General features: G+C 34.5%; 1 protein-coding gene across 1 annotated transcript in view; it reads left to right on the top strand.

The window, feature by feature from the left end:
- Window positions 1-23,307, top strand: part of OXR1 (oxidation resistance 1) — a 428,227-nt gene extending 404,920 nt beyond the window's left edge. Inside the window, exons 11-16 of the mRNA XM_052651566.1 lie at window positions 12,919-12,999; window positions 14,794-14,919; window positions 15,690-15,842; window positions 17,199-17,294; window positions 19,842-19,915; window positions 21,848-23,307. Coding sequence (XP_052507526.1) covers window positions 12,919-12,999; window positions 14,794-14,919; window positions 15,690-15,842; window positions 17,199-17,294; window positions 19,842-19,915; window positions 21,848-21,983 — 666 coding nt within the window. The 3' untranslated portion in view covers window positions 21,984-23,307. The remainder of the gene's footprint in view (window positions 1-12,918; window positions 13,000-14,793; window positions 14,920-15,689; window positions 15,843-17,198; window positions 17,295-19,841; window positions 19,916-21,847) is intronic.
- The last annotated feature ends 886 nt before the right edge of the window (window positions 23,308-24,193 follow it).

Raw genomic sequence — 24,193 nt, 5'->3', positions numbered from 1 at the left:
ATCTTTGTTGTTCAGTCACTAAGTTGACTCTTCAGGACCCCATGACCTGCAGCATGCCAGGCGGCTCTGTCCTCCACAATCTCCTGGAGTTTGCTCAAACTCTTGTCCATGGAATCATGGATGCCATCTCATCCTCTGCCACCCACTTCTCCTCTTGCCTTTAATCTTTCCCATATCTTTTTCCTTATCTTAGTTATTGTAAATAATGCTGCAGTGATTATGGTGGTACATACATCTTTTTTAAAAATTAGTTTTCATTCTTCAGATAAATAACCAGGAGTGGAATTGCTGGATCATATAATAGTTCTATTTTTAATTTTTTTAAGAACCTCCATATACTGTTTTTCATGGTAGCTACACCAGTTTATCGATACAATCGAATCCCACCAATAGTGCACAAGGGTCTCCCTTTTCTCCATATTTTCTCCATGTTTCTTATATCTTGTTTTTTTTGATAATAGCCGTTCTAACTGGTGTGACATGATAGTTCATTGTGGTTTAATTGTTTTTAAAAGTATAGTCCCCAGACCAGCAGCAGCAGTAGTATCTAGGAATTGTTTAAAAAGTTAAGGAAATTCACTGGTGGTCCAGTGGTTGGGATTCTGTGCTCTCCCTGCTGAGGACCCAGGTTCAGTCCTTGGTAGGGGGAGCTAAAGTCCCACAAGCTATGGCACACCAAAAAATTAAAAAGTCCATTCTCAGGCTCCACTGCAGTCTACTTATCAGAAACTGGTTTTGGAGCCCAGTTTTCTGTTTTAACAAATGTTCCAAGTGATTCTGACATAGTTAAAATTTTGGAGCCACTGGTTTAGATTTTTAAGAGCCGATCCTGTCTCAACATGAAGCCAGTTTTCTCAGAAACACATGGCTGAAAGATACCTTAACAAAATCAAAGCTGTATTAGGAAGAAGGTATGAGGATATATACTAAGACAAAATAGGCTATCCTGTGCATGGTGTGTATATATATATGTTATATATATATGTGTATTTTAACCAACTAGACAGCATATTAAAAAGCAGAGACGTTACTTTGCCAACGAAGGTCTGTCTAGTTAAAGCTATGGTTTTTCCAGTAGTCATGTATGGATGTATTGGACTATAAAGAAAGCTGAGCACCGAAGAATTGATGCTTTTGAACTGTGGTGTTGGAGAAGGCTCTTGAGAGTCCCTTGGACTGCAAGGAGATCCAACCAGTCCATTCTGAAGGAGATCAGCCCTGGGTGTTCATTGGAAGGATTGATGTTGAAGCTGAAACTCCAATACTTTGGCCACCTGATGCGAAGAACTGGCTCATTTGAAAAGACCCTGATGCTGGGAAAGATGGTTGGATGGCATCACCGACTCAATGGACGTGAGTTCAAGTAAACTCTGGATGTTGGTGATGGACAGCGAGGCCTGGCATGCTGCGGTCCATGGGGTTGCAAAGAGTCGGACACGACTGAGCGACTGAACTGAACTGATGTATGGTGTGTGTGTGTATATATATTTAAAAATCTCATTTAAACCATCTTTTGGCATATTTTTAGTTATAGAAATTCTAACTGGAAGTAATGATAGGTTTTCAAAATAGCATCCCACTACCACCAAATTATTTAATGTTTGTTTTATGTGTGAGGCTGTGCAGGGATGGGGGTTGGTGACCACAGTTCACTGTATTTGTAAGAGGACTCTGTATTGTACAGCTGGTGTAGAGATGGTTACAGTGTGTCTATGAGGGATTGTGGGAGAGAGATCTTAGGGTAAGTGTGATGTAGAGTTGGTTGGGGAGATATAGGGGTGGCTGGTGTGAGTGGCAGGGTGGATGTTCATCAGAGGTGTACTGTGTCCTATGCATGCACATCCTGGAATGTGGAGAAAGGAGATGTCGGGGTGTGGGTATGGTACAGTGCCTATACTAGAAAAGTGGTTGTGTATGTGTGAAGGGCAGCCTTGTGTGCACAGCTTTGTGTGTACACACAGCAAGATAAAGGGAGAAGTGCAGGTTTAATTTTAAATGGAAGAAATATTCAGTGTATCATTATAATACATTCAGTGTATTATTTACCTCTAGTTAAAAGTCAGGTAATCTAGATATTTTTTGTTTATAGTCATAATAATATTTAATCTTAAAAACTGAGTTACATTCAGGATACCCCTTGTTAGTGAAGTATATACCTAGGCGTAATAGATAATAATTACTTTTTCAAGAAACTATTAGGAAATGCAGTTTAAAAATGGGCTGTGTAATACTCAGAGGAATTTTCAGGTCACACTGAATGTTTGTATAGGATTTATTTGTAGTAGATTGACTTCATTTTGATAGTCACTCTGAAAGTTTGAAGGGTCCTCAAAGGATGTTTTAATGCTTAAAAATACACGTAAGATGAAATGTTATAGGATTCTTAGACATAAATAAGGAATGATTTTATGACTGTAGACCAGACAATAAAATGTTAATTGAAATCATTTGTGTACTTTGGAAGGGACTCTGGAAACTGTACTGATTACTTTTTTTTATGACAGGTATTTTTAGTGTATTTCTTAAATGTACTGGTGTTTGGAAATACATGCTCTGTATCTTTAAACCTTTGAGTCCTTTCTTTGCACATTTGGGTACGGTGCAACCAAACTTAAACATGGGAAATCCTCTCTTCCCTCCCCAGCTTAACAGTCTCCACTCAGGACTATCTTTGCAATGGATACTACTTAGTGATTAGCTCTCTGTCTTGTCAATCAAATCGTTGTCTCCAGCAAACTGTTTTGTCACTGTAGTAGGGCTCTCGTGCTGGAAATGGATCTTTGACAGAGGAAGAATGCTTTTTAAAACAGTTCTTAGGAGATGGTGTAACTTAATTTGTCCTGGAAAGGAAATGTCTCGTCTCTGGTATGGGAAAAAGGGGAGAAGGCATCAACCAATTAATCAAAAATATACTCTGGTAAATCTTAGTCAATGATTTCAATTTCTATATTTACTAGTCTTTTTATGGTGACATTCTGCAGAATTATGCAATTTTAAAATTTAAACATAAAGAATACTTACAGAATTCAATATTGTATGATTGTAAAAAAGTACCTTCAAGTTATTTCTGCTAATCCTAAATATCTTCAAAAGGAAATAAATAAGGGACTATGATTTTGGTTTGTCAAAGTGCTTGGGTTTTCCTGTTTTGCATCAGCAGGAAGTTATCAAATTTTTATTACTGCCTTAATTTTCAAGTTAAGCTTTGTAGGAAAATACTCAGAATTTTGTTTTCCTTAAAAATGAGTAAATTTTTGTTTTGCTTAAAAATAAGTAGAACCTTTTTATTGATTGGATCCCAAACCAAATACCATTTATAATTTAGTGTATGAAGACTATTGTTTTAACCATATGAGAAAAGACCTTTTTTAAGCTATCCAAAAAGTTTCAAGCATTACTGCCTAATACAAAACCTTAAATAATATTCTAACAAAGAAAAATCTTAGTCAACCTTACTATTATAAGACTCCTAGGTATTTTTTGGTGTAAGTATTTATGCATTATTTGTTAGAAAATGTATTGCCCATTGTTCTTTCTTTGGTAGTTTAGGATTATATCTTGCCTTATGAATGTTCATTTTATTTGTACTATAGTTGTACGTGATTTAAATGAGACTGGATATATACTTAGACCCCAGAGTGACTTAGAAAGTTGCCCCCAGCAGCTTGCCACTCTCAATTGTGTAAAAATATTAAAATGATTTCTATTAGTAGTGCTTTAATTTGGCTGAGAGTACTTTGTTAAATCTTTTTATTTTTAAGTTGATGATTTCAAGTTTTTGTTTATGAAACATCACCACAGAGGGTTTAGTCATCTGAAATGACTGGATTTGTTAAAATTCTGATCAGATTAGATTAGCCAGTTAACACAGCTTTTTTTTTAAACCAAGAACAGTGATGCTATTCATATATTTTTAATTTGCAGTTTGAATTAACATTTATCATTAGTTTGCTAATACTATAATATAGGTCATTACAAATACAGGCAAAATGTGGATATTTTGAACTTTATAGGTCATTATAGTGTACATCACACATTTATTACAGTCACAGATTCATTTTCAACCTTATAGTAAGGCATTATGTGATTTTGTCAGATATGAGAGCATGCTTCTCATTGGTCCGTAGCTCTGCACATAATTAGAGTTTATATATAATACTTCATTTAACCTTCACAATAAGTTGCAAAGTCAGTAGTATCACTTGGCATTTTAAAGGTGAGAAAATTCATATGGACTTATTACTGGACTAAGCTGTCCTGGAGAACAGAGACAGCTCAACCCTAGCATATTCATTTCCTCACCAAGATGTCTTTGAGAGTTTTACAAGATGGTACAATATAGTATAATGTGTTTTGGTGTGTAGACAAGCTCAAGTCCCCATTTTCTAACTGTTTTCCTTGCTTTGGAGTAGAAATCCCAGGAGCTGTAGGGTAGGAGAAAGGCTTAAGAAAATTTGCCATTTGCAACAACATGGATGAACCTAGAGGGTATTATGCTTAAGTGAAAGTTAGAGAAAAACAAATACTGTATGTTATCACTTGGATATGGAATCTAAAATATAAAACAAAGTAGTTAATATGACAAAAAAGAAACCATTTTACAGATATAGAGAACAGGAAATACAGCTGATATTTTATAATAATTATAAATGGATTATAATCTATAAAAATTTTTGAATCACTGTTGTACACAGTGATTAATAAAGTCAAGCATGCTTCATCAATATGGTTCTCAATTAAGCCAGCTGGACAGAGATTTAACTTGATTCTGTATATTTTAGAGCATATTCTACCTATTAGTCCTATTAGTTCCAGTGTCTCTGTCCCCAGGGTGAACTTCTTTTGCTCCCTGCCTCTCCAGAACTCCAAAATCTGCAAGCAGATCTAACTCTGGCTCCTTTCAAATTACTGCTTCTGTCCCAAGTCTTTCAGAGTATGTGTGCTTTTTTAAGACTGAAGTCTTCTTTTTCCTACAACTCTCTGGGTCTCCTGAAAGGAAACCCCACTGGTCTTCAAAGTTAAACATTCTAGGGGCTCGGTTTTTCTAGCAGAGGACACCCACGTTTGGGAACCTGGTGTGGGACTCAGACTCCTTTGGAGAGAACTTCTGCAGTTACATTATGGCAACCCACTCCAGTACTCTTGCCTAGAGAATCCCATGGACGGAGGAGCCTGGTGCAGGCTACTGTCCATGGGGTCGCAAAGAGTCAAACACGACTGAGCGATTTCACTTCACTTCACTTCTGCAATTATAGTTAGCCTTCTGTTTCTGGTTCACCTACCAAAGGTATGGTCTGGACTGTACCATGACTCCACCCCTCCTGCCCATCTTCATTATATCTTCAGTTGTTAAAGATCTTTTCTGGTAGGTTCCAGTCTGTTTCACTGATAGTTGTTCTGTGAATAATTCTGATTTTCCTGTGCTTGTATGCTCAGCATCTTTCTACTCAGCCACCTTGCTATCTTATTTTTAAAGGCTGTCGCAGAGTTTATTCTGATGTATAACGTAAATTTAATAATTTACTTAAAGCTGTTTATATATTTAATATACCCGTATATGCTGCCTTTTTTGTGTTTGTCAATAAACTGTAATTGACATGAAGATTTATAAGCTCATTTTATAAGGGTGTAAGCTTAATCACATTAAAGTCACAAAATATTAAATATTTTTTATATTTGTTTAATATTTAAAATAGTAAACATCACTTTTCTCTATCAATTCTTCACTAGATTTTGTCATATTTCCCTTTTTTTGTTGTTTCCTAGGCCCTCATATATGACAAGATGAATTTCTTTTTTATATTTTAGGATTTTATGCTTGAAAACACATGATGAATTATTTACATCTGTGTAGAAATTAACTCACAGCTAGAATTTTAAGAAAAACAATTTAAATGTAAAGCTCTTTCCAGTGACCACAGCTGAAGAGTGATTATAATACTGATTTTAAAAAATTATTTATACTAACACTATAAACTTACCATGAGTTTTAAAAATTTAATCCTCAAACTGTAGAATATTGCTACTTTCACCTTCATTTTAACGAAACAGAGACATACGGTAGTCATATTGCAACCAGAAGTCGAGGCTGTGGTTTGAATCCATCCATGCTGTTCTGGCTCTAGGCTGTGCTCTCAAATTCTTTGCTGTGCTTGTTCTCAAAATCGTTAGAATATAACCAGGAGAAGGGGGTTAACATTTATTGTGTACATTTATTGTATCAGTTTCTACTTTATGTATATCTTATACATACTGTTATTTATTCCTCATAAAGTACCTAAGGTATGATTATAATTTTCATTTGAAAAACCAGAAATAGATTAAATTTGATTGCTCAAGTTCACCCAACTAATATAATCAGCCTTCCTTACCTGCCACTTCTGCGTTCTATGGTTCTGTATTTGCAGATTGAGCCAACCACAAATCAGCAGTATTTAGGAAAAAATTCCATAAAGTTCCAAAAAGCAAAACTCAAATTTGCCACATGCTGGCAGCTATTTCCATAGCATTTATATTGTACTTACAACTATTTACATATCATTTACATTGATAGATACATTACAGTCCATGGGGTCACAACAAGTCGGAAATGACTGAAGCGATGTAGCATAGCACAGCACAGGTAATATATATAGTTGATTTAAAGTATATGAAAGAGATGTGCATCTGCTAAGTCGCTTCAGCCGTGTCCAACTCTGTGTGACCCCATAGACGGCAGCCCACTAGGCTCCTCCATCCCTGGGATTCTCCAGGCAAGAACACTGGAATGGGTTTCCATTTCCTTCTCCAACACATGAAAGTGAAAAGGGAAAGTGAAGTGGCTCAGTCATGCCCTACTCTTCGCGACCCCATGGACTGCAGCCTACCAGGCTCCTCCATCCATGGCACTTTCCAGGCAAGAGTACTGGAGTGGGCATAGATATATGCAAATACTTTGTCATTTTCTGTAAGGGACGTGAGCATCCATAGATTTTGGTTTCAGTAACAATTTCTGGAACTGATGCCTTAGGCATATGTAGGAATGACTGTTAAAGAGAATCATAATTACAGCAGAGGAGTTTTACAGCTAAACCCAGGATTCTTTCTGCTATACTGTGTTTCCTACCTATAGTACATATTCGTGGGAAGTTTAACAAGTGGTTATATATGCCTTATTGTATAAACCATCTGCTCTCTGGTTATAACATAATTGAAAAAAGGACATATACAGATATATTCAGTGTAAAATATTTTTCTTTATTTGACTTTAGTAGTTGAAAAGCATATTTATTAGTATATAAGTTGTGAGACCTAATGATAAAATGAGTCTCTTTGATCCCACACATTCACTCACTATCCAGCTTAAGAACTAGAATGTTGCCAGTGAACCAGTATCATCCTGTGTGTTCTTTCTCATCTCATGTCACCTCCAGATTGGTAGCTACCTACCTGAATTTTGTTACCATTTCCCTGCTTTTCTTTAATTATTAGATTTTATTTTTTGGAGCAGTCAAAGTTTATATAAAACTTGAATGGAAAGTACAGAGAGTTCCCATATATCCCCTTTCTCTCCAAACACAGTACCCCTATTATTCACATCTTGTATTAATGTGGTACATGTTATATTGTATAAGCTAATATGATTATACATCATTACTCAAAGTCTGTAGTTTGCTTTGGGGTTCATTCTTTGTGTTACACCTTCAGTGGAACGACATGTATCTGCCATTATAGTTTTCATTGCCTTCAAAATACCCTGTGCTCGCTCTGTTCATGTCTCCTTTGCTCCACCTGAAGACCAGGGAACCACTGATGTTTTTACTCTTTCTATAGTTTTGCCTTTTCCAGAGTATCATATGGTTGGAATCATACCATATGTAGCTTTTTCGTATTAGCTTCTTTCAGTTAGTAAGATGAATTTAAGGCTCCTTCCTGTCTTTTCATGGCTTGATAGGTCATTTCTTTTTAGTGGTGACTTTTAATATTGGGCTTCCATTATGGATCAGCTGGTGAAGAATCAGCCTGCGATGTGGGAGACCTGGGTTCTATCCCTGGGTTGGAAAGATCCCTTGGAGAAGGGAAAGGCTACTCACTCCAGTGTTCTGGCCTGGAGAATTCCGTGGGCTATAGGCCATAGTATCGCCAAGAGTCAACATCACTGAGCGACTTTCACTTTAATATTCCATTGTCTTAACATACCATAGTTTGTTAATCTATTTACTTACTGAAGGACATTTTGGTCACTTGCAAGTTTTGACACTTAAAGAAAAGATTGTTATAAACATTTGTGTGCAGATATTATGTGGACATAAATTTTCAGCTCATTTAGGTAAATACCAGGGAGTATGATTGCTGGATTATATAATAAGTGTATTTTTAGTTTTGTAAGAAACAGCAAAATGGTTTTCCAAAGTGACTGTACTGTTTTGTCCTTTACCAACAATAAATGAGAGTTCCTACTTTTCCACATCATCACCAGCATTTAATGTTATCAATGCTTTCATCCTGAAGACGTTTATAGTAGTATCCCATTGTTTCTTTAATTTACGTTTCCCAGATGACATATAACATAGAGCATCTTTTCATAGTCTTGTTTGTCTGCTCAGATGTTTAGTTCATGTTTTTTTCTCTCATTGTTTTTAAGTTCTTTGAATATTTTGGATAACATATTTATCAGATATAAATCTTGCAAAGATTCTCTCCCAGTCTATGGATCATTTTTGTATTCTCTGGACAGTGTCTGTCACGAACCAGTTGTTTTTAGTCATAATGAAATCCAGCTTGCTTTTGGTGTTATATCTAAAAAGGCATCCAAACCCAAGGGCACCTAGATATTTTTCTGTGTTATCTTCTAGTTATTTTATAGTTTTGCATTTTACATTTAGGTTAAAGATCCATTTTCAGTTAATTTTTGTGAAAAAGTATGAAGACTTTGTCCAATTGAACTTTTTTGCATGTGGATGTCCAGTCATTCCAGCACTCTTTGGTAAAGAAGACCATTCTTCATTGTGTTATCTTTGCTTCTTGGTCAAAAATCAGTTGAGTATACTTGGCTATATCTAGGGTTTGTATGTATCTTCCATTCCATTGATCTGTTCTTTTACCAATATCCAGTCTTGATTATAGTAAGTCTTGAAGTTGAGTAGTGTCAGTCCTTCAGTTTTCTTCTTTTGCTTCATTATTGTGTTGGCGTTGGGATCTTTCTACATAAACCTTAAATAATCAGTTGCGTATATCCACAGAATGACTGAATAGGATTTTATTGGAATTGTATTTTCTATAAACCGAGTTGGGAAGAACTGATATTTTTTCTGTACTAAAATAAATAGTATTATTTTACATTTCAGTTTCCCATTACTCATTGCTGATATATAGAGAAGCAGTTGACTTTTGTATATTAACCTTATATCCAGCTAACCTGCTACAATTGCTTATTAATTCCATTGTTTCTTGTTGATTTTTTTAGAATTTTCTTTACAGATAATCATGTCATGTGCTTAGAGTTTAATTCCATCCTTCCCACCTGTATACCTTTTATTTCCTTTTCAATGTTTTACTGTGTTAGCTAGGTTTTCCTAGAATATTGAGTAAGAGTTGAAAAGTATTTTAATTGTAGGATTTTTTAAATTAGATGTTCTTTATCAAGTTTAAGGAGTTACTCTCTATTTCTAGGTTGCTGAGAGTTTTTATAATGCATGTGAGATTTTGACTAATGCTTTTTCTGCATCTATTTATGTGTAATGGATTATGATTTACTAAGGGGTTTGAAAGTTAATTTGAGACTAATTTCAGATCCACCATATATACTAGGAATCTGTATCTCTTTATTCATTTTGTTAGGGGGAAGTATATTTCTTTAGTTGCTGGAGGAGATAGATGGACCTAAGGCTGAGCAGCTGGAGTTTGTTCTTTATGGGCAGATATTCCAAGATGAAGACAACAGCAGGAAGAAGGAGAATCTGAGCCTTGCCCAGAATAAAGCTAATAAACCATATATTTCTCATTCTCAAAGTCAGAGACCTTCCTAACTACACATGCACAGAAGGTTCCTCGGAGGTCAAAAGGTGTGGGGGGCGGTGTCTCCCCATAGTACATGATGTCAGTCTACCCATAGGTCTCTTTGCGAGAATCCATCTTGTCTAAGAGATGTGTGAACACACATGGAAGGTCTGTGGGATAAGCCAGATACAGTTTCAGAACCAGGCAAAGCAAGATGATTGGCCAAAGGAAGCCCAGAAGAGAATGCCCCTTATGACTGTTTAAACTACCATGAATGCAAGATGTGCTCCCTGAGTTCACTGATGTGAGTCTATTCATAACATACCCTTTTTCCTCCTAATAAACACTGTACTTGTTTCGATACATTTTGTCTCTCTGTGGGAGTTCATTTATATAGAGCCAATGAGTCAAGGGCCTTGTCAGTGGCCACTGTGCCTGGTGGTCCAGTGGCTGGGATTCTGCGTTAGCACTGCCACGACGTGACTTCAGTCTCTGGCCAGGGAACCGAAATACTGCTTCAAGCCAAGGCCATCCGAGATCATAGTCATTTGATTTCAAATCTTTCTTCTTTATTAGCTTACCTGCACTTTTGACAATGTTGTATATCTCCATTCATCACAGCATGAGTAAATATTTAAGGGTAAGGAGGTGGTGAGTTTGTAAGTCCAAGAAAGTAATATAGTTTTAAAAAAAATTAGAAAAGTAGATTTGTGACATTAAAGAAACTATGACATTACCAGATATAATAAGCTTATAATGGCAATTTATGGTTCCCTCACTGTCAGTTCCTGTTCTAGATGATGTTGGTACATAGATTATAACTGATCCCTTTGTGAGCAAATTCAACTTTTTTGTCCTCCAGGAAGTGTGATTTATATAGTAAAAGAAGAGCTTTAAGTGTAAGATAAGTGTTGAGTGGAAGAATAGAAAGAATGGAAAGGAATAGTTAAGTCATATAATTTGAAACCTCTTGTATAGAAAACTCCTGTAGACTGAATGCCATAGGAAAACAGAAGAAAAATATAACTGATCTTTAAATATTTTGCAGAAAGTTCTTTTTGTGCCTTACAAAGGGAAGCTGTGATTTTTAGTTTTTTACTTTTAGTACCTAATCTTTCTTTCATACTTACTGAAAATGCTGTTGTTCTTAATTGAACAATCTTTAATATTTTTAAATTTAAATTTCAGAGTAGGGAAACTGGGCCTCCCTGATAACTCAGTTGGTAAAGAATCCGCTTGCAATACAGGATACCTCTGTTCAATTCCTGGGTCGGGAAGATTGAAAACTGAAATGTTTTAATATCAAAAATAAAAGCCAAACATAAATATGTATACTCTCCAGCATTATCCTCTGGTCCTTAGGTAAATAAATGATAGAAAATCATCAAGTAAAAGTAGTGTTAAACCCTATTTATTCTGTGGTGGGCACTATATTCAGTCCTTCATGTGCATTTCATTTCTTCTTTTTATTTACACAGAAACCCTGTTTGGTATGTACTCTTATTGTTTTCATTCCTTTATGTACTCTTATTCTTTCCTTTGTCTTATTGTTCCCATTGAGAAAAATAAATAAAGGAGGAGGAAAACCTAGTTCCATCCGATTCCCCAGAAGTTGAGATCATAACCACTTAAGGTTTCTTTGTAAGTAAAGAGTCAGCTATCATATTGTATGTGTTCTTTGCTTTGCGAAAGTCAATCTAATAATGGCCAGAATGAGAAAATCTGTTCAGTTTCTTTTCCGTTTTTTTATTCTCATGTCTCTCATTGCTTTCACCAAGTTTACCTAGCTCTTTATAGAGGTGACTGATTCCTTTCAGTTGGCTAGAACAAGAACCTTTTTAAAAACCTAGTTTAGAAATCTAAACTCTTGTGGGTTAATTGGTTTAACTGCATTTTGTGGCCAGAACCTCTGCACATAAACTGTTTGATCACAAGAGGAATTTGTCATAGCTCCGGAGTATTCAGCACATATTATAGCACGACCAGAGTTCACTGTGTTATGGTTACTGTTTTGTTAATTATGTCATGATCTGAAAAAGCTGTAGCTGTTGTGTCAGTCTGAGGAAACTTGTCTGTTTTCGTGGGCTTTTTGTAATGTTTATCTGTCATACATGGCTTTAAGGTTCAGCAGTGTGCAACAGACTGGTCTAGGCAACTATAGAAGATACAGAATTCCCTTTAGTAATTTAGAATGTAGGAAAGGCATTGAGTTTTAGTCACAGATAACTGCTACAGTACCAACTCTAAAGTAGTACTGTAGAGGAGAGGCAAAAACTTTCAGTTCAGGGTTATTTAGAAAGACTGAAGTAGACATGCCTGAGAATACAATTAGATATGCTTTTAAAAATCTAATTTTCTGTTTCCGGAGCTTATTTTTCTTATTGTCTTAGGTTTTAAAATGTGCTTCATATCTTTTTCTTGCTCTTCTGCTTCTTTATTATGATACAGACTGTATAGCTTGGGTATATGCTACCTTTGCCAAGAAGAAATTTTTCCAGCATTGCTGTTAGGATGTAATGCTTGAGTTAAACTGATTGGGAGAGTTGAAACTACCTTTTTTTTTTGTAAACTGCAACACAGTTAGATTTTAGATGTTATCTTTGATGTTGGCAAACATGTTATATTTCATATAGCATTTTTTTATAAATGACTGTGATGCTACCTAGTCAAATTTTGTCTACATGAAACAATCCATAAAATAAACCTTTTACATTGTGTACTAGTAGTAGTTAGTTGGATGTGGTAGTTAATAAGTTAAATATATTCGTGTGTATTTCACTGTAGATTAATATATAAATCTCTTGGATTTTCAGCATGGAGTGGGGAAAGAAATCCTAATTACAATTCTCTTTCCCATTTAAACTTCTCCAGTTTTTATTTTATTTGGGCTGTTTTTCTCAACTGTCAGTGGAATTATTGTCTTCCTGTCTCCATATTCAGGTAGTGTCAGTGGCTGAGTATCACCGCAGGATCGATGCTCTAAATACTGAAGAACTGCGCACACTCTGCAGACGTCTCCAGGTGCCCCCTTCAGTAGTTTAAACCCCTTCAGAGAGATGGAATACTTCGTATTTTTAGTGTCTTTCATCAGAGCAAATCTCTTTTTTGAAGGATTTGTTTTGACTGCAGCACTAAAATGCCCCATCAGAAAATTCCTTTTTGTATTAATAAGAGTACAGTATTGCCTTCAAGAGCTATAGGGCTATCTTTTCTGGCATCTTTTCATTTATTAAAAATATTCAGAGGAATTTTCTGTTATTTTAGAACTGTTCTTAGTACTGTGTTTCTTAGATTGATGAGGAGTTTTCATTTAACATTGGAAGAATGTCTTGAGTTTGAGATTGAATCTTTACTAAACAGTATCTGAAAGATGTGGTACTATGGGGAAATGTTTAAAAGGTTAATGGATAGCAAGGTTCTCTTTAAGGCTATTTCAGTTGTATCAACCTTACATCAAATATCTTAATGAGATGAATTGTTTTTGTCCTTGAGATTTTCCTGGTTGGTATTGGAAATATTTTGGAATAGTGTTGATTAGGCACTAGAACTAGATGAATTATTTAAAAACATGTGAAATAACCTTTGTGATTTTTCAGAAATAAGTATATATTTGAGCTCATTTTTCAGTTTTGTGCATTATTGTGTGTTTTCCTCTTTCTTAATGAGATACGCTTTCCTGATTTTTTTTCTTTTAATGCTTCTCATGCTGCCTTAGATTTTTTTTTTTAACCTTTCACATCATCAAAATAAGGGTAAAACATGATGTGAAAGAATTAATATAGTTCTCATCAAAAAGCAATACAGTTCTAGAACATGTATTGGTTGAAAATGTATGTTGTTAAGGTTTGCTAAGAAATCTGTTAAAGGAACAAAATAATTTAGCAAGATTTCATTCCTGTGTGGAATCACAGTCGCCGAAAATTGCTGCATTTTAGTTATCTGCTCCAGTAGAATTCTGTTTTCTGATTTAAAAGTTTCATCAGTAATACTTATGTTTTCATATATTTTACTTTCTAATATTATTGCATTTTATAGATTAACATGAAAAAGTGCCAACATAATATATTCTAAAAGAATTTATTTTTATGTAATGAACATTTTTTATCATTTTAAGAATATCAGTGACATCATTTTCATCAAACATATACATTCTTTTCAGTGCATCAAATTGTTCTAATTTAAAAAATAGGTTTGTGAACAAGTTTAAGTTTTAGATGTATTTTTTGGTTCAATTAGATTTAAAAAATTTGTGTTTAGAAAGTAAAAATTTTAAAGGATTTTAAAAAATAACAGCAACTTTTCAAAGCATATAAATTCACATATACATGCACACCAATGAAGCATTATACTTTTTATTGTACTATTTTTTAAATTAAAATTAAAATTTTGGCACCCAGGAAGTTTTCTTAATTATTTTTGGCAAATTTTGTTTACCATGAAAAAAATAATCTCATAAAAATAATCTCTTTAAATAGCACAGAGAAAAAAGCAGGCTAGCTTGCTCACTTGTGCCCTTCAACAGAAGTATAGTTTGCATACAATTTACCCTTTTTACACAGAAATACAGGGTTTATCTTTCAATACCTGTCCTTATTCATGTAGTGGATGAGGAAAATGTCTTCTTTAGCAGAAATCTCTTTCTACGTTAGACATGCCATTGTTATTAGATGGAGCATCTTTTGCCTTCTACAATCCTAAATTAAAGCTTTAGCCACCTTTTTCAAGGTATAAGATTTGATATCTCTCAAAAGGCTAAACATTTTAAAGGTTTGTTGCAGTTTTACCTTAATATATTGCTTCTGTCTGCTTCCTTAGATTACTACGAGGGAAGACGTAAATTCAAAGCAGACTACTCCAGTGAGAGCAGACCTGGAATCTGAATCTTTTCGACCAAACCTCAGTGATCCCAGTGATCTCTTGCTGCCAGATCAAATTGAAAAGGTATGATATACCCACTTTTGTACATTTCTGATATGTGCCCATGAGAGTAAAATAGCTTCTTTTTAGTTGATTTAAAAACTGAAGAAGCAGAGTTATTGCTCCTATTCTTACTCTTCAATGAAGAAAAAGTAAACAAATTATAGCAATTAATGTAATGGAAGATATTAGGAGATTTGGGTAACCAGACATTAAAATAAATGGCAATAGTAATTTAGGTGAGACAGTATAATAGCCAGTATTTAATTTCTTACTGTGCACCAGTTACCTGCTTTATATAGGTTATCTAATTTAGTTGTTGCAGCCCCTGTGAGGAGTTGAATGCTCTTATTGTCACATTTTATAAATGAAGAAACTTGGGTTTAGAGAGGTTTGAATAAATATTCAGAGCCATACAGCTGTAACATATTGAAGCTTGATTTCTAATTCTGAGAGTCTTACTCTATATTTAAGAGGTGTTAATAATCAAGGTAACAGTTCATCTGATAGTTTTGTTAATTTGATACAAAAGATGCAAACAGTAAGGAATCCATGTTTCTTGCCTCTAATATATGTATTGTTTGATATGATTCTTTGTCTAATGAACAATTAGTATTTATACCAAGAAATGTACAGACTTCAAGCATCTCTGTATCTTTCATAATGATAAATAATTTTTACTGTTACTTTCATAGCCTACATTTTATAAAGTATTTAATTCCAACTGGCATTAATAGTCTACAGATTGACAATAAGAAGCTATCAAGTATGTGTTAACAATTTATTTTTCAAAGCTTACCAAGCATCTTCCGCCAAGAACAATCGGCTATCCATGGACTCTTGTTTATGGCACTGGGAAGCATGGCACAAGCTTGAAGACCCTTTATCGAACAATGACAGGTTTAGACACTCCAGTACTGATGGTGATTAAAGACAGTGATGGTCAGGTATGAAAAGTAACAACATAGACACCTTACCTTTTAAGAGATGGAAGTAGCAGGAATTTTAGCATATTCTTTTGATAAAAAGCATTAGTATATTTTATTAAGTTTATTTGTTAGTTATTGAGTGCTCTTGATATGCAAGGCAGTGCTGAGTTCTGCAGAGGGATAGATATGAGCATGAATAATTAAATAAAGAGTTCCTACCTTCAAAGAATTACAGTCTGGTAGAAAAAAATATTAAAGTATGGGAGTATCTCTAATGCCAAGCAAAATATGCCTAGTATAGTGAGAACCTATAAAAAGTAAAAGAGGTGTTTGTATTGTTCATTTCTGTCTGAAGGAGATAAGAGTGAGGTTCAGGGAAATGGTGAAAATTGACAGTCTTGAAGTGTGGAGAAAGTTTTGAAAGTTAAAGATAATTGTGTGAGGATGAGACCAAGGACAAAGTCACAGATAAGCAAGAAGAACATTGGTTATCTCTGAAACAGTAGTTTCATAAACGGACAGAACAAATCTTTGGTGTCATCAGACCTGGTAGCTTCCTTTGGGGAGGTGGAGGTGGTCACATGGAGGAGGCACAAAGGGAGTTTCTGGAGTGCTGGTAATATCTCGTTTCTTAATATGAATGAAGGTTTAATGGGACTTTGCTTTGTGCTAATTCCATATCGAGCTGTATAATTATATTTTATACATATATATATATTTACACACATACACATACCTTACAATAAGAAAATCTATTTAAAAATTAAGAGTATGAAAATAGAATATGAGGAGGTATAATGACTATAGAGATCATCAATCAAACTCTACATTCCCATTTCATGATCTGAAACCTTAGACCTAGAGATTGACTTGTCCAGGCCTCTTATTCATTGTGTGTCTTGTACTGTGTAAGGCCAAGGCATTATAGTACTGAACAATTCAGACCCAAATTCTACTGTGTAATAAAAAACTAGCATACCTTTTTAGCAGTAGAATTTTTACCTATGCTGGAGGGTTTTTGCTTTTTTAAGTTCTACAGCACCACAACAGCTGTGGTCTTTATTATACATATATTGTCATCCTGAAATGTGTCTACCACTTTTTGTCTTTTTTAATTGTTATAATGAACATTTTTCTAGGTTTCAAAACTAGGAAAAATCTAGCATTTTCCCACTGAGAAACTGATATGTTTATACCTGCCAGTAATATGAGTTGTTTAACAACTGATCATGCTTCTCTAAGTACAGATAGATAAAACTATGGTATATTTCCTTTTTTTTTTTTTTGTATTTTACTTAAACATATGTAATGGGCTAATGCTTAAAGAAACAAATTGATAGTTGTGTCATTGAACATGCTTTTTTTAATCCTTAGGTTTTTGGTGCATTAGCATCTGAGCCATTTAAAGTGAGTGATGGCTTTTATGGTACTGGAGAGACCTTTGTTTTTACATTCTGTCCAGAATTTGAGGTAAGGACAGTTATTCCAGTTATATTCAGTTTGTGAAGAGATGGTATCATGAATAGAACATTCAGTCTGGAGTTTTGCATACTTGGATTTGACTCTCAGTTTCTGCCTTTTACTGTTAACTTAGCACTTTTTTTTTCCCCTTACCATTTTCACCTTCAACTTTCCTATGGATAGAATGGGAATCATAAAATTTAACAGGGTTGTTTGAAAATTGAATGAGAACCATATATGTGTAACACTTGATGTGGTACCAGACACACATTGTGGGCCCAGTAAGAAGTATACATCATAATTACTATTTTGTTTATGAATTGTCATTGTAAAATTTCTAGAAACCTTAACTTACTAAATAAGTTTTAATAATGAAAGTCAGTCTTAAAAACTTAAAAAATTAGTCATTTGGGTTTAAATCAAAAGTGATTACTTGATTTTTTTTATTGCGACTTGACTAAAGTAGATACATTCTAATGCCAATAAGATCTAAAATTTTTAAATGTACCTAAATTTTAGTGAATGTGTGACTCTGTTCGAAGCATCGAGTGCAGTCTTAGTGTCTCTAATACAGTCTGATGCAGCATGTCAGACAGTTCCTAGGAGATAAAATTTTAATCTTGAAAATAGGAACCAACATAGTTGCTTTAAAAAACAAGAAAGAGTTGTCTTTAGGTACAGCTTCTGGTTAATCTGATGAGCCACTTAAACCCAGTTTTGTTAGGAGAGTTTTTATTGTGTTACCAAATTCTATTTTGTTCATGCCTTCCTGGTGGCTCAGTTAGTAAAGAATCTGCCTGCAATGCCAGGAGACCTGGATTCAATCCCTGGCTTGGGAAGATCCCCTGGAGGAGGGCATGGCAACCCATTCCAGTCTTCTTACCTGGAGAATCCCCATGGACAGAGGAGCCTGACGAGCTGCAGTCCATGTGTACGCAAAGAGTTGGACGCTACTGAGTGACTAAGCACAGCTTATAGAAAGTGAAAGTCTCAATTGTGTCCGACTCTTTATGACCCCATGGACTATACAGTCCATTGAATTCTCCAGGCCAGAATACTGGAACGGGTGGCCTTTCCTTTCTCCAGGGGATCTTCCCAACCCAGGGATCGAACCCAGGTCTCCCGCATTGCAGGCAGATTCTTTACCAGCTGAGCCACCAGGGAGGCATGAACAAAATATAATTTGGTAGCACAAGAAAAACTCTCTTAACAAACTTGGGTTTAAGTGCTCACTAGATTAACCAGTGCTTTCCATTCCTTCCATAAAACATGTCAGCTGACGCCTACAGCTAGCTGAAAGCTTGTAGTTGTTATAGATTTTGGAAGTTTCAGTTGTGCTTGTTTTCAGTCCTTTTTGTGATACTGTTTCTACCTGTTAACTAACAATGCAATTAAACAAATGTTATGTATCTATGAAAAAGTGAGTGTTTAAGTTTATTGAGAACTATAATGAATACTTCGGAAAATGTTTATAAAGACGAGGTGCTGGAAATTGATGTTGTATTAATATCACATTTAGATAGAACTTCCATGAAAGATTGAAAATATTTAAGAATATTACTATACGGTTTTTTGTTTTTTCTGGCTGCTCTGGGTCTTTGTTGCTGCGCATGGACTTTCTCTGATTATGGAGAGTAGGGGCTACTCTCTAGTTGTGGGCTTCTCAGTGTGGTGGCTTCTGTTGTTGCAGAGTACAGGCTCTAGGGCCCGTGGGCTGCAGTAGTTGCAGTTCATGGGCTCTAGAAGCACAGGTTTAGTAGTTGTGGCACATGGGCTTACTTGCCTGGCAGCATGTGGGATCTTTCTGGATTAAGGATTGAACCCCTGTCTCCTGCATTGGCAAGAGGATTCTTAACCACTGGACCACCAGGGAAACCCAACATCCAGGAGTTTTTACCCTTGAATTTCTCAGATATTTTTATATTCATTGCTCTTTAAAGAAATTGAAACTGGAAGTCATAAGCATGTTACTCGTTTTTATGAGAATAATGATAGAGCAGTGCATACCCAAAGAAAAGACCTTGGCCATATATCAAAATATTAAAATATTATCAAATTAATATATATTTGTATTTGATGTCCCTGGAAGAGGGAACCGCTACCCACTCCAGTATTCTGGCCTGGAGAATTCCATGGACTGTATAATCCATGGGGTTGCAAAGAGTTGGGCACAACTGAGCGACTTTAACTTCACTTAAATTTGATGTTAAAAATGGCATCTACTCAGTTTTTAGCTGATTTACTTTCTTTAACATTTCTCATTAACCATCGAATTCTTGATACCTGTGTAGTCAGGAAAATTTGTATATATGAAGAAATAGTAAGATTTGTGTATTTAAATTATGTTGCAGTTGAACACATGCCTTCAAATTTAGTCTTACAAACGCTGAAAGCAAAAGCACCACCCTTTCGGCCCAAACTTTTTCTGTTCTTGTTATTCTTCTTGCTGTCTATCTAGGCTTTATTAACTATTTGGGATTCAGGAGAACTAACTATAGTAATCATTTTCATCTACATATTTAAAGGGTTTTTGTTTTTTTTTTTTCATTTTTGTAGGTCTTTAAGTGGACAGGAGATAATATGTTTTTTATCAAAGGAGACATGGATTCACTAGCTTTTGGTGGTGGAGGGTAAGTCTCTTGAAAATTTGACTATGAGATTTTAAAAGAAACTTGAAGAATTCATTTGTGTTATTTTTAAATCAGCTATCTTTGAAAAGTTTTGACATTAGAATTCTAATTTATATATTATGATTAATTTTTATATTATGACTAAGAAAGTATATATTTGCAGGAAAGTGCATAAGTGTAATATATGAAACCCTTGATAGAATATTTGTTTATTCATCTCAGAATGCTGTTTAGTTGATTCCCTTTCAATTAAAACCCATCTTCTAGAGTACAGTGACTCCTTGATATTTGACAGAGAAATATACTAATCTCTTTGAGCTTCTCAAATTTTCAAAAACTATGATGATTTATTCTTTCTTTCAATTTATTGATAAAAAAGGTCTAAAATTTTTCATATTATTCTACCCTGGAGACTATTTGGATTGATATTTTAAACAATAGAAGTTTGTTTTCCTGTTAAAAATTTTAGTGATCCCACCGTCCCCCCCGCCCCCCCCCCCGCAAAGTTTTCAGGGCTTGTTTTCTTATTTATTTTGTTTTTAGCAGTATGAGTAATCAGCAGTTTGATTTGATTCGTTTAGCATAGCAAGCACTGCAGGCAACTTTGGTTTCTTATTCTGATGTTCCAGCTTCATTTAGTCTGCATGGTGTTTGTAGATGGATGGCTCTACTGCCTCCTAGCCCAGTCTCCTTAACTAGCAGATGTGACCTCCTTCATTTGTTACTTTGTGTCCTTCAAAATAAGACATAATACATACTAAATAATTCCCAAATTTATGTTATTTATTTCCTATATTTGAAGATATACATAATAATAATAATTCATTCAGGTTATAGAATCTTATTAGCCTGAATATGCCTCATCCCAATTCTAACAAATTCTCTTAACTTCTCTGTAGATAGGTATTTGGAAGACATGATCTCAATGATGAAAAATTAAGCATGGTTATTATAGCCTCTGAAGGACATAACTGGGTAACTAAAAACAATGTTGTTTTTAGTTATTGGAATCAGCTTATGGTGTTCATATGTTCCAGTTACATCTTTTTTGGTGGAGAGGGGCAGTCAATCAGCCCTACTCCAGATGGTAGTCTTACATATGATTCAGTTAGTTCTTCAGGAAAGCCTCACAAGCAAGTGGCTTATAATTTCAAACTGTTAAGCGTGCCTTCAGTCTTTGAAAGTAATATACACAGTGTCATTAGATGTCAGCTGGAACTTGGTTTTGATGATATACCATGATTCCAGCAAGCTAAACTATAACCATTGGGGTCATTTGATAACAAATGAAAACAAATTTACAGTCTTTGAAGAAGGAGAGTACGGTCTCAGGAAATGGGAAGAAAGGACTTGATAGCCAGAATTCCAAACAGGAGCCCCAAAGAAATCAAAAGCATGTAACAGACTGAATATAGGATTTAGAATCAGACCTGATTCAAATTCTCAGCTTCAGCACACATTATGTGTGGGACCTTGAACAACAAAGTTTCCTCAGCTGTGAATTGGAGATTGAACCCTTAACACTAACCACACTTTTTATTTTAGATGATAGGGAGTTTTCATGTCTCTGAGAAACTCATATTAAATATGTTAAAATCAAACAGCAGAGAGACATTTATAATACCAGACAAAGAATAACAGAGTAGTGCCTGCCTCAAAAGCTAATTCTTCGTGAAATTTTTAGAGGGTTCATTATATTCCTTGCTCTGTATGTTCAGTGATTTTATAATGGGATGAACAAGAAAAAGCTGCCTTGTGCCAGTGTGGAAAGGAGTAGAGAACAGTTTGGAAAAAAGAATGAGTTTAGAGTTGTTGGATATTGAAATGTCTCATTAAATTAATATTTTATAGCCTCTGCAATAATTCTTTTATAACTTAGGGCATAAGTATTAAAAGACTCTTGTTAGAACTATTCTCTTCTATACATTACAGGGGAGAATTTGCCCTATGGCTTGACGGAGATCTCTACCATGGAAGAAGCCATTCTTGTAAAACATTTGGGAATCATACACTTTCTAAGAAGGAAGATTTCTTTATCCAAGACATTGAAATCTGGGCTTTTGAATGAATATTATGCTCTCTGTCTTAGCAGGATAATGGCCCAAACCTGACATGGACAAACAAGCATTGTTTGGAAAGTTCAAGAAGCAATACAATGTAATATGTAGCTTGTGTTTTAAAATTAGTTCATATCACCATTTATTATAGCTATAATTTTGGAATTTATTTTTAAAATCATGTTTCTGTCCCAGATGTTTTTAGGTTTATACCATGGCATGGGTCCATGGAACATAACAGCTTAGGTTTTGTCAAAATTTTGGTAGCATTTTGATCATAGTGACCACCTCATTTATAATCCATGTTTTCTCAGTCTCCTAATAGGATGGTGCTCTTTTGTTGAACCTATTTTGGTTTTTTGTTTTTTAAACTATATTGATTGTTTTACTAAAGTAGTCTAACTTGAGATATCTAGGGAATGAATACATGATACTGCCATTATCTGTGAGGTTGGCACAAATGACTATTGGACATGCTCAACCTAGTTACTCTTAGGAAAAAACATGCCAAAACAACACGTACTTCATAGATCACTGAGTTCTAGTTTTAACTCACACTACTGCATTCTCTTTATTAATTTTGCCTGTAATCTCAATTTCATTTTAATAAAAATGAAATTTGAGGAGAATTCCTATTGTAATAGACCACAGTGCACATGGTCTTCAGGTTTGGGCATATGCTTTCATCATTGAATTGTCTGATGAAGAGTTATAAAATGACAAAGGAGAATGAGAACTTGATGATTCTACTGGATTTAATATATCAAGCAAGAAAATATCTATTTACATATTTGTAGCTTAGCAGGGCATTATCATAACTAAAAAAATATGAAACAGATGCATATTTCGTCAACATATTGTGTCAGGTAAACTGTTTTATAGTTCTATTGTTTTAGCCTTGTTGCACACCAACTTCCAAAATATAGGTTCCTATTCAAAAGGGAAAAAAAAAAAACTTGTGATTTTTTTTTTAAAGTGGCATATGTTATTACCATTAGCATTTGCTGTTACAAAAGGGCAGTGATTATAGTAGAATATTGTAACTCAGTAGACTTGTTGAATATGCAGACTTACTGTCAAGTGACCTCAAAAAAAAGAAAAGATAGAATATATCAGTAGTTCTTATCCTCTTTTGTAGGAAACCAATAATAAGCCATTATGGCAATAATTCATCAGTTAATTTCAAAGCTTCATGTTATGCAAAAAAAAAAAAGAATCCTGCTGTTATACATGTGACAGTGACCCTGTGCTGAAATTTCAGCTATTCCAGATAAACATTGTATATTATCTTGTAAATTAATGTTTAAAGGTAGTTTTGTTCTTATAGAAAGTGTTGATTGCCAGGTTGCTTATAGCACTTTAAATTATTCTAAAAATGAAATTATAAGCCAAATATGTTGGCTTAAGTAGTTTTAGTTGTATAGTACTTGAATATATTTAGATCTTTTGAAAATTTAGATAATATCTAAAGAAAGCATAATGCTAATGAAAAAGAAAATCTGATATTCTATTTAATATGCTATTGCTGAATATGCATAGAAATGCAGGGCATCGTTTCTTTGTTTATGTAAAGCTCTCATTAAAAGTTACTAACAGTGTATAGATTAAATGTTTACAGTATAGGGAACTGTAAATAAGTATATCAGTTTTCCCCCCTTTGGTCTTCCACAGCAGTATTATTGTCTTTGTGGAGTTGACTAATCATAGAAAAATCCTGTATTGGATTTCAGTTACAATAAGGTCATAGTGGTGTATACCAAATAAAATTAAATACATAAATATAAATTTGAATGTGTATTTATTGAATAATCAAGTTATTTTCTATTTAAGAAGTCTTTGATTAACCATACTACTGTCTTTTACATGTGAAAAATGGTTCTAGAAACTGTGGTGGTTGTGGTAATATTAATAATGATGGAGGGATGAATTTAAGTGGAGGGAACACCACAGTTTAGAAAATGGGGATGTAACAAGGTACTTGGCATGTGAGAAGCTCATGTAAATGTGAGTGTTTGTTATTTTTAAATTATGTCACTTTTTTTCTTTTTTTAGTGGAGAGTGCATAGCAAGGTAAGACTAATTTCATAAAGAGCTTTGTTTTTGTACAATGTCAAGAAATTTATTTATCTCACAGGAGCAGTTAAGAAAATTTGAGTAAAAGAATGACATGGTCAAATTTCTGCTTTAAAGAGATATCTGTAAAAGTTATTAGTAGAGAGAA

The sequence above is a fragment of the Budorcas taxicolor genome, chromosome 14, assembly GCF_023091745.1.
Source record: "Budorcas taxicolor isolate Tak-1 chromosome 14, Takin1.1, whole genome shotgun sequence".
Classification (NCBI taxonomy): domain Eukaryota; kingdom Metazoa; phylum Chordata; class Mammalia; order Artiodactyla; family Bovidae; genus Budorcas; species Budorcas taxicolor.
The sequence above is the reverse complement of the archived record's forward strand: the minus strand, read 5'-3'. Positions and strand labels throughout refer to the sequence as shown.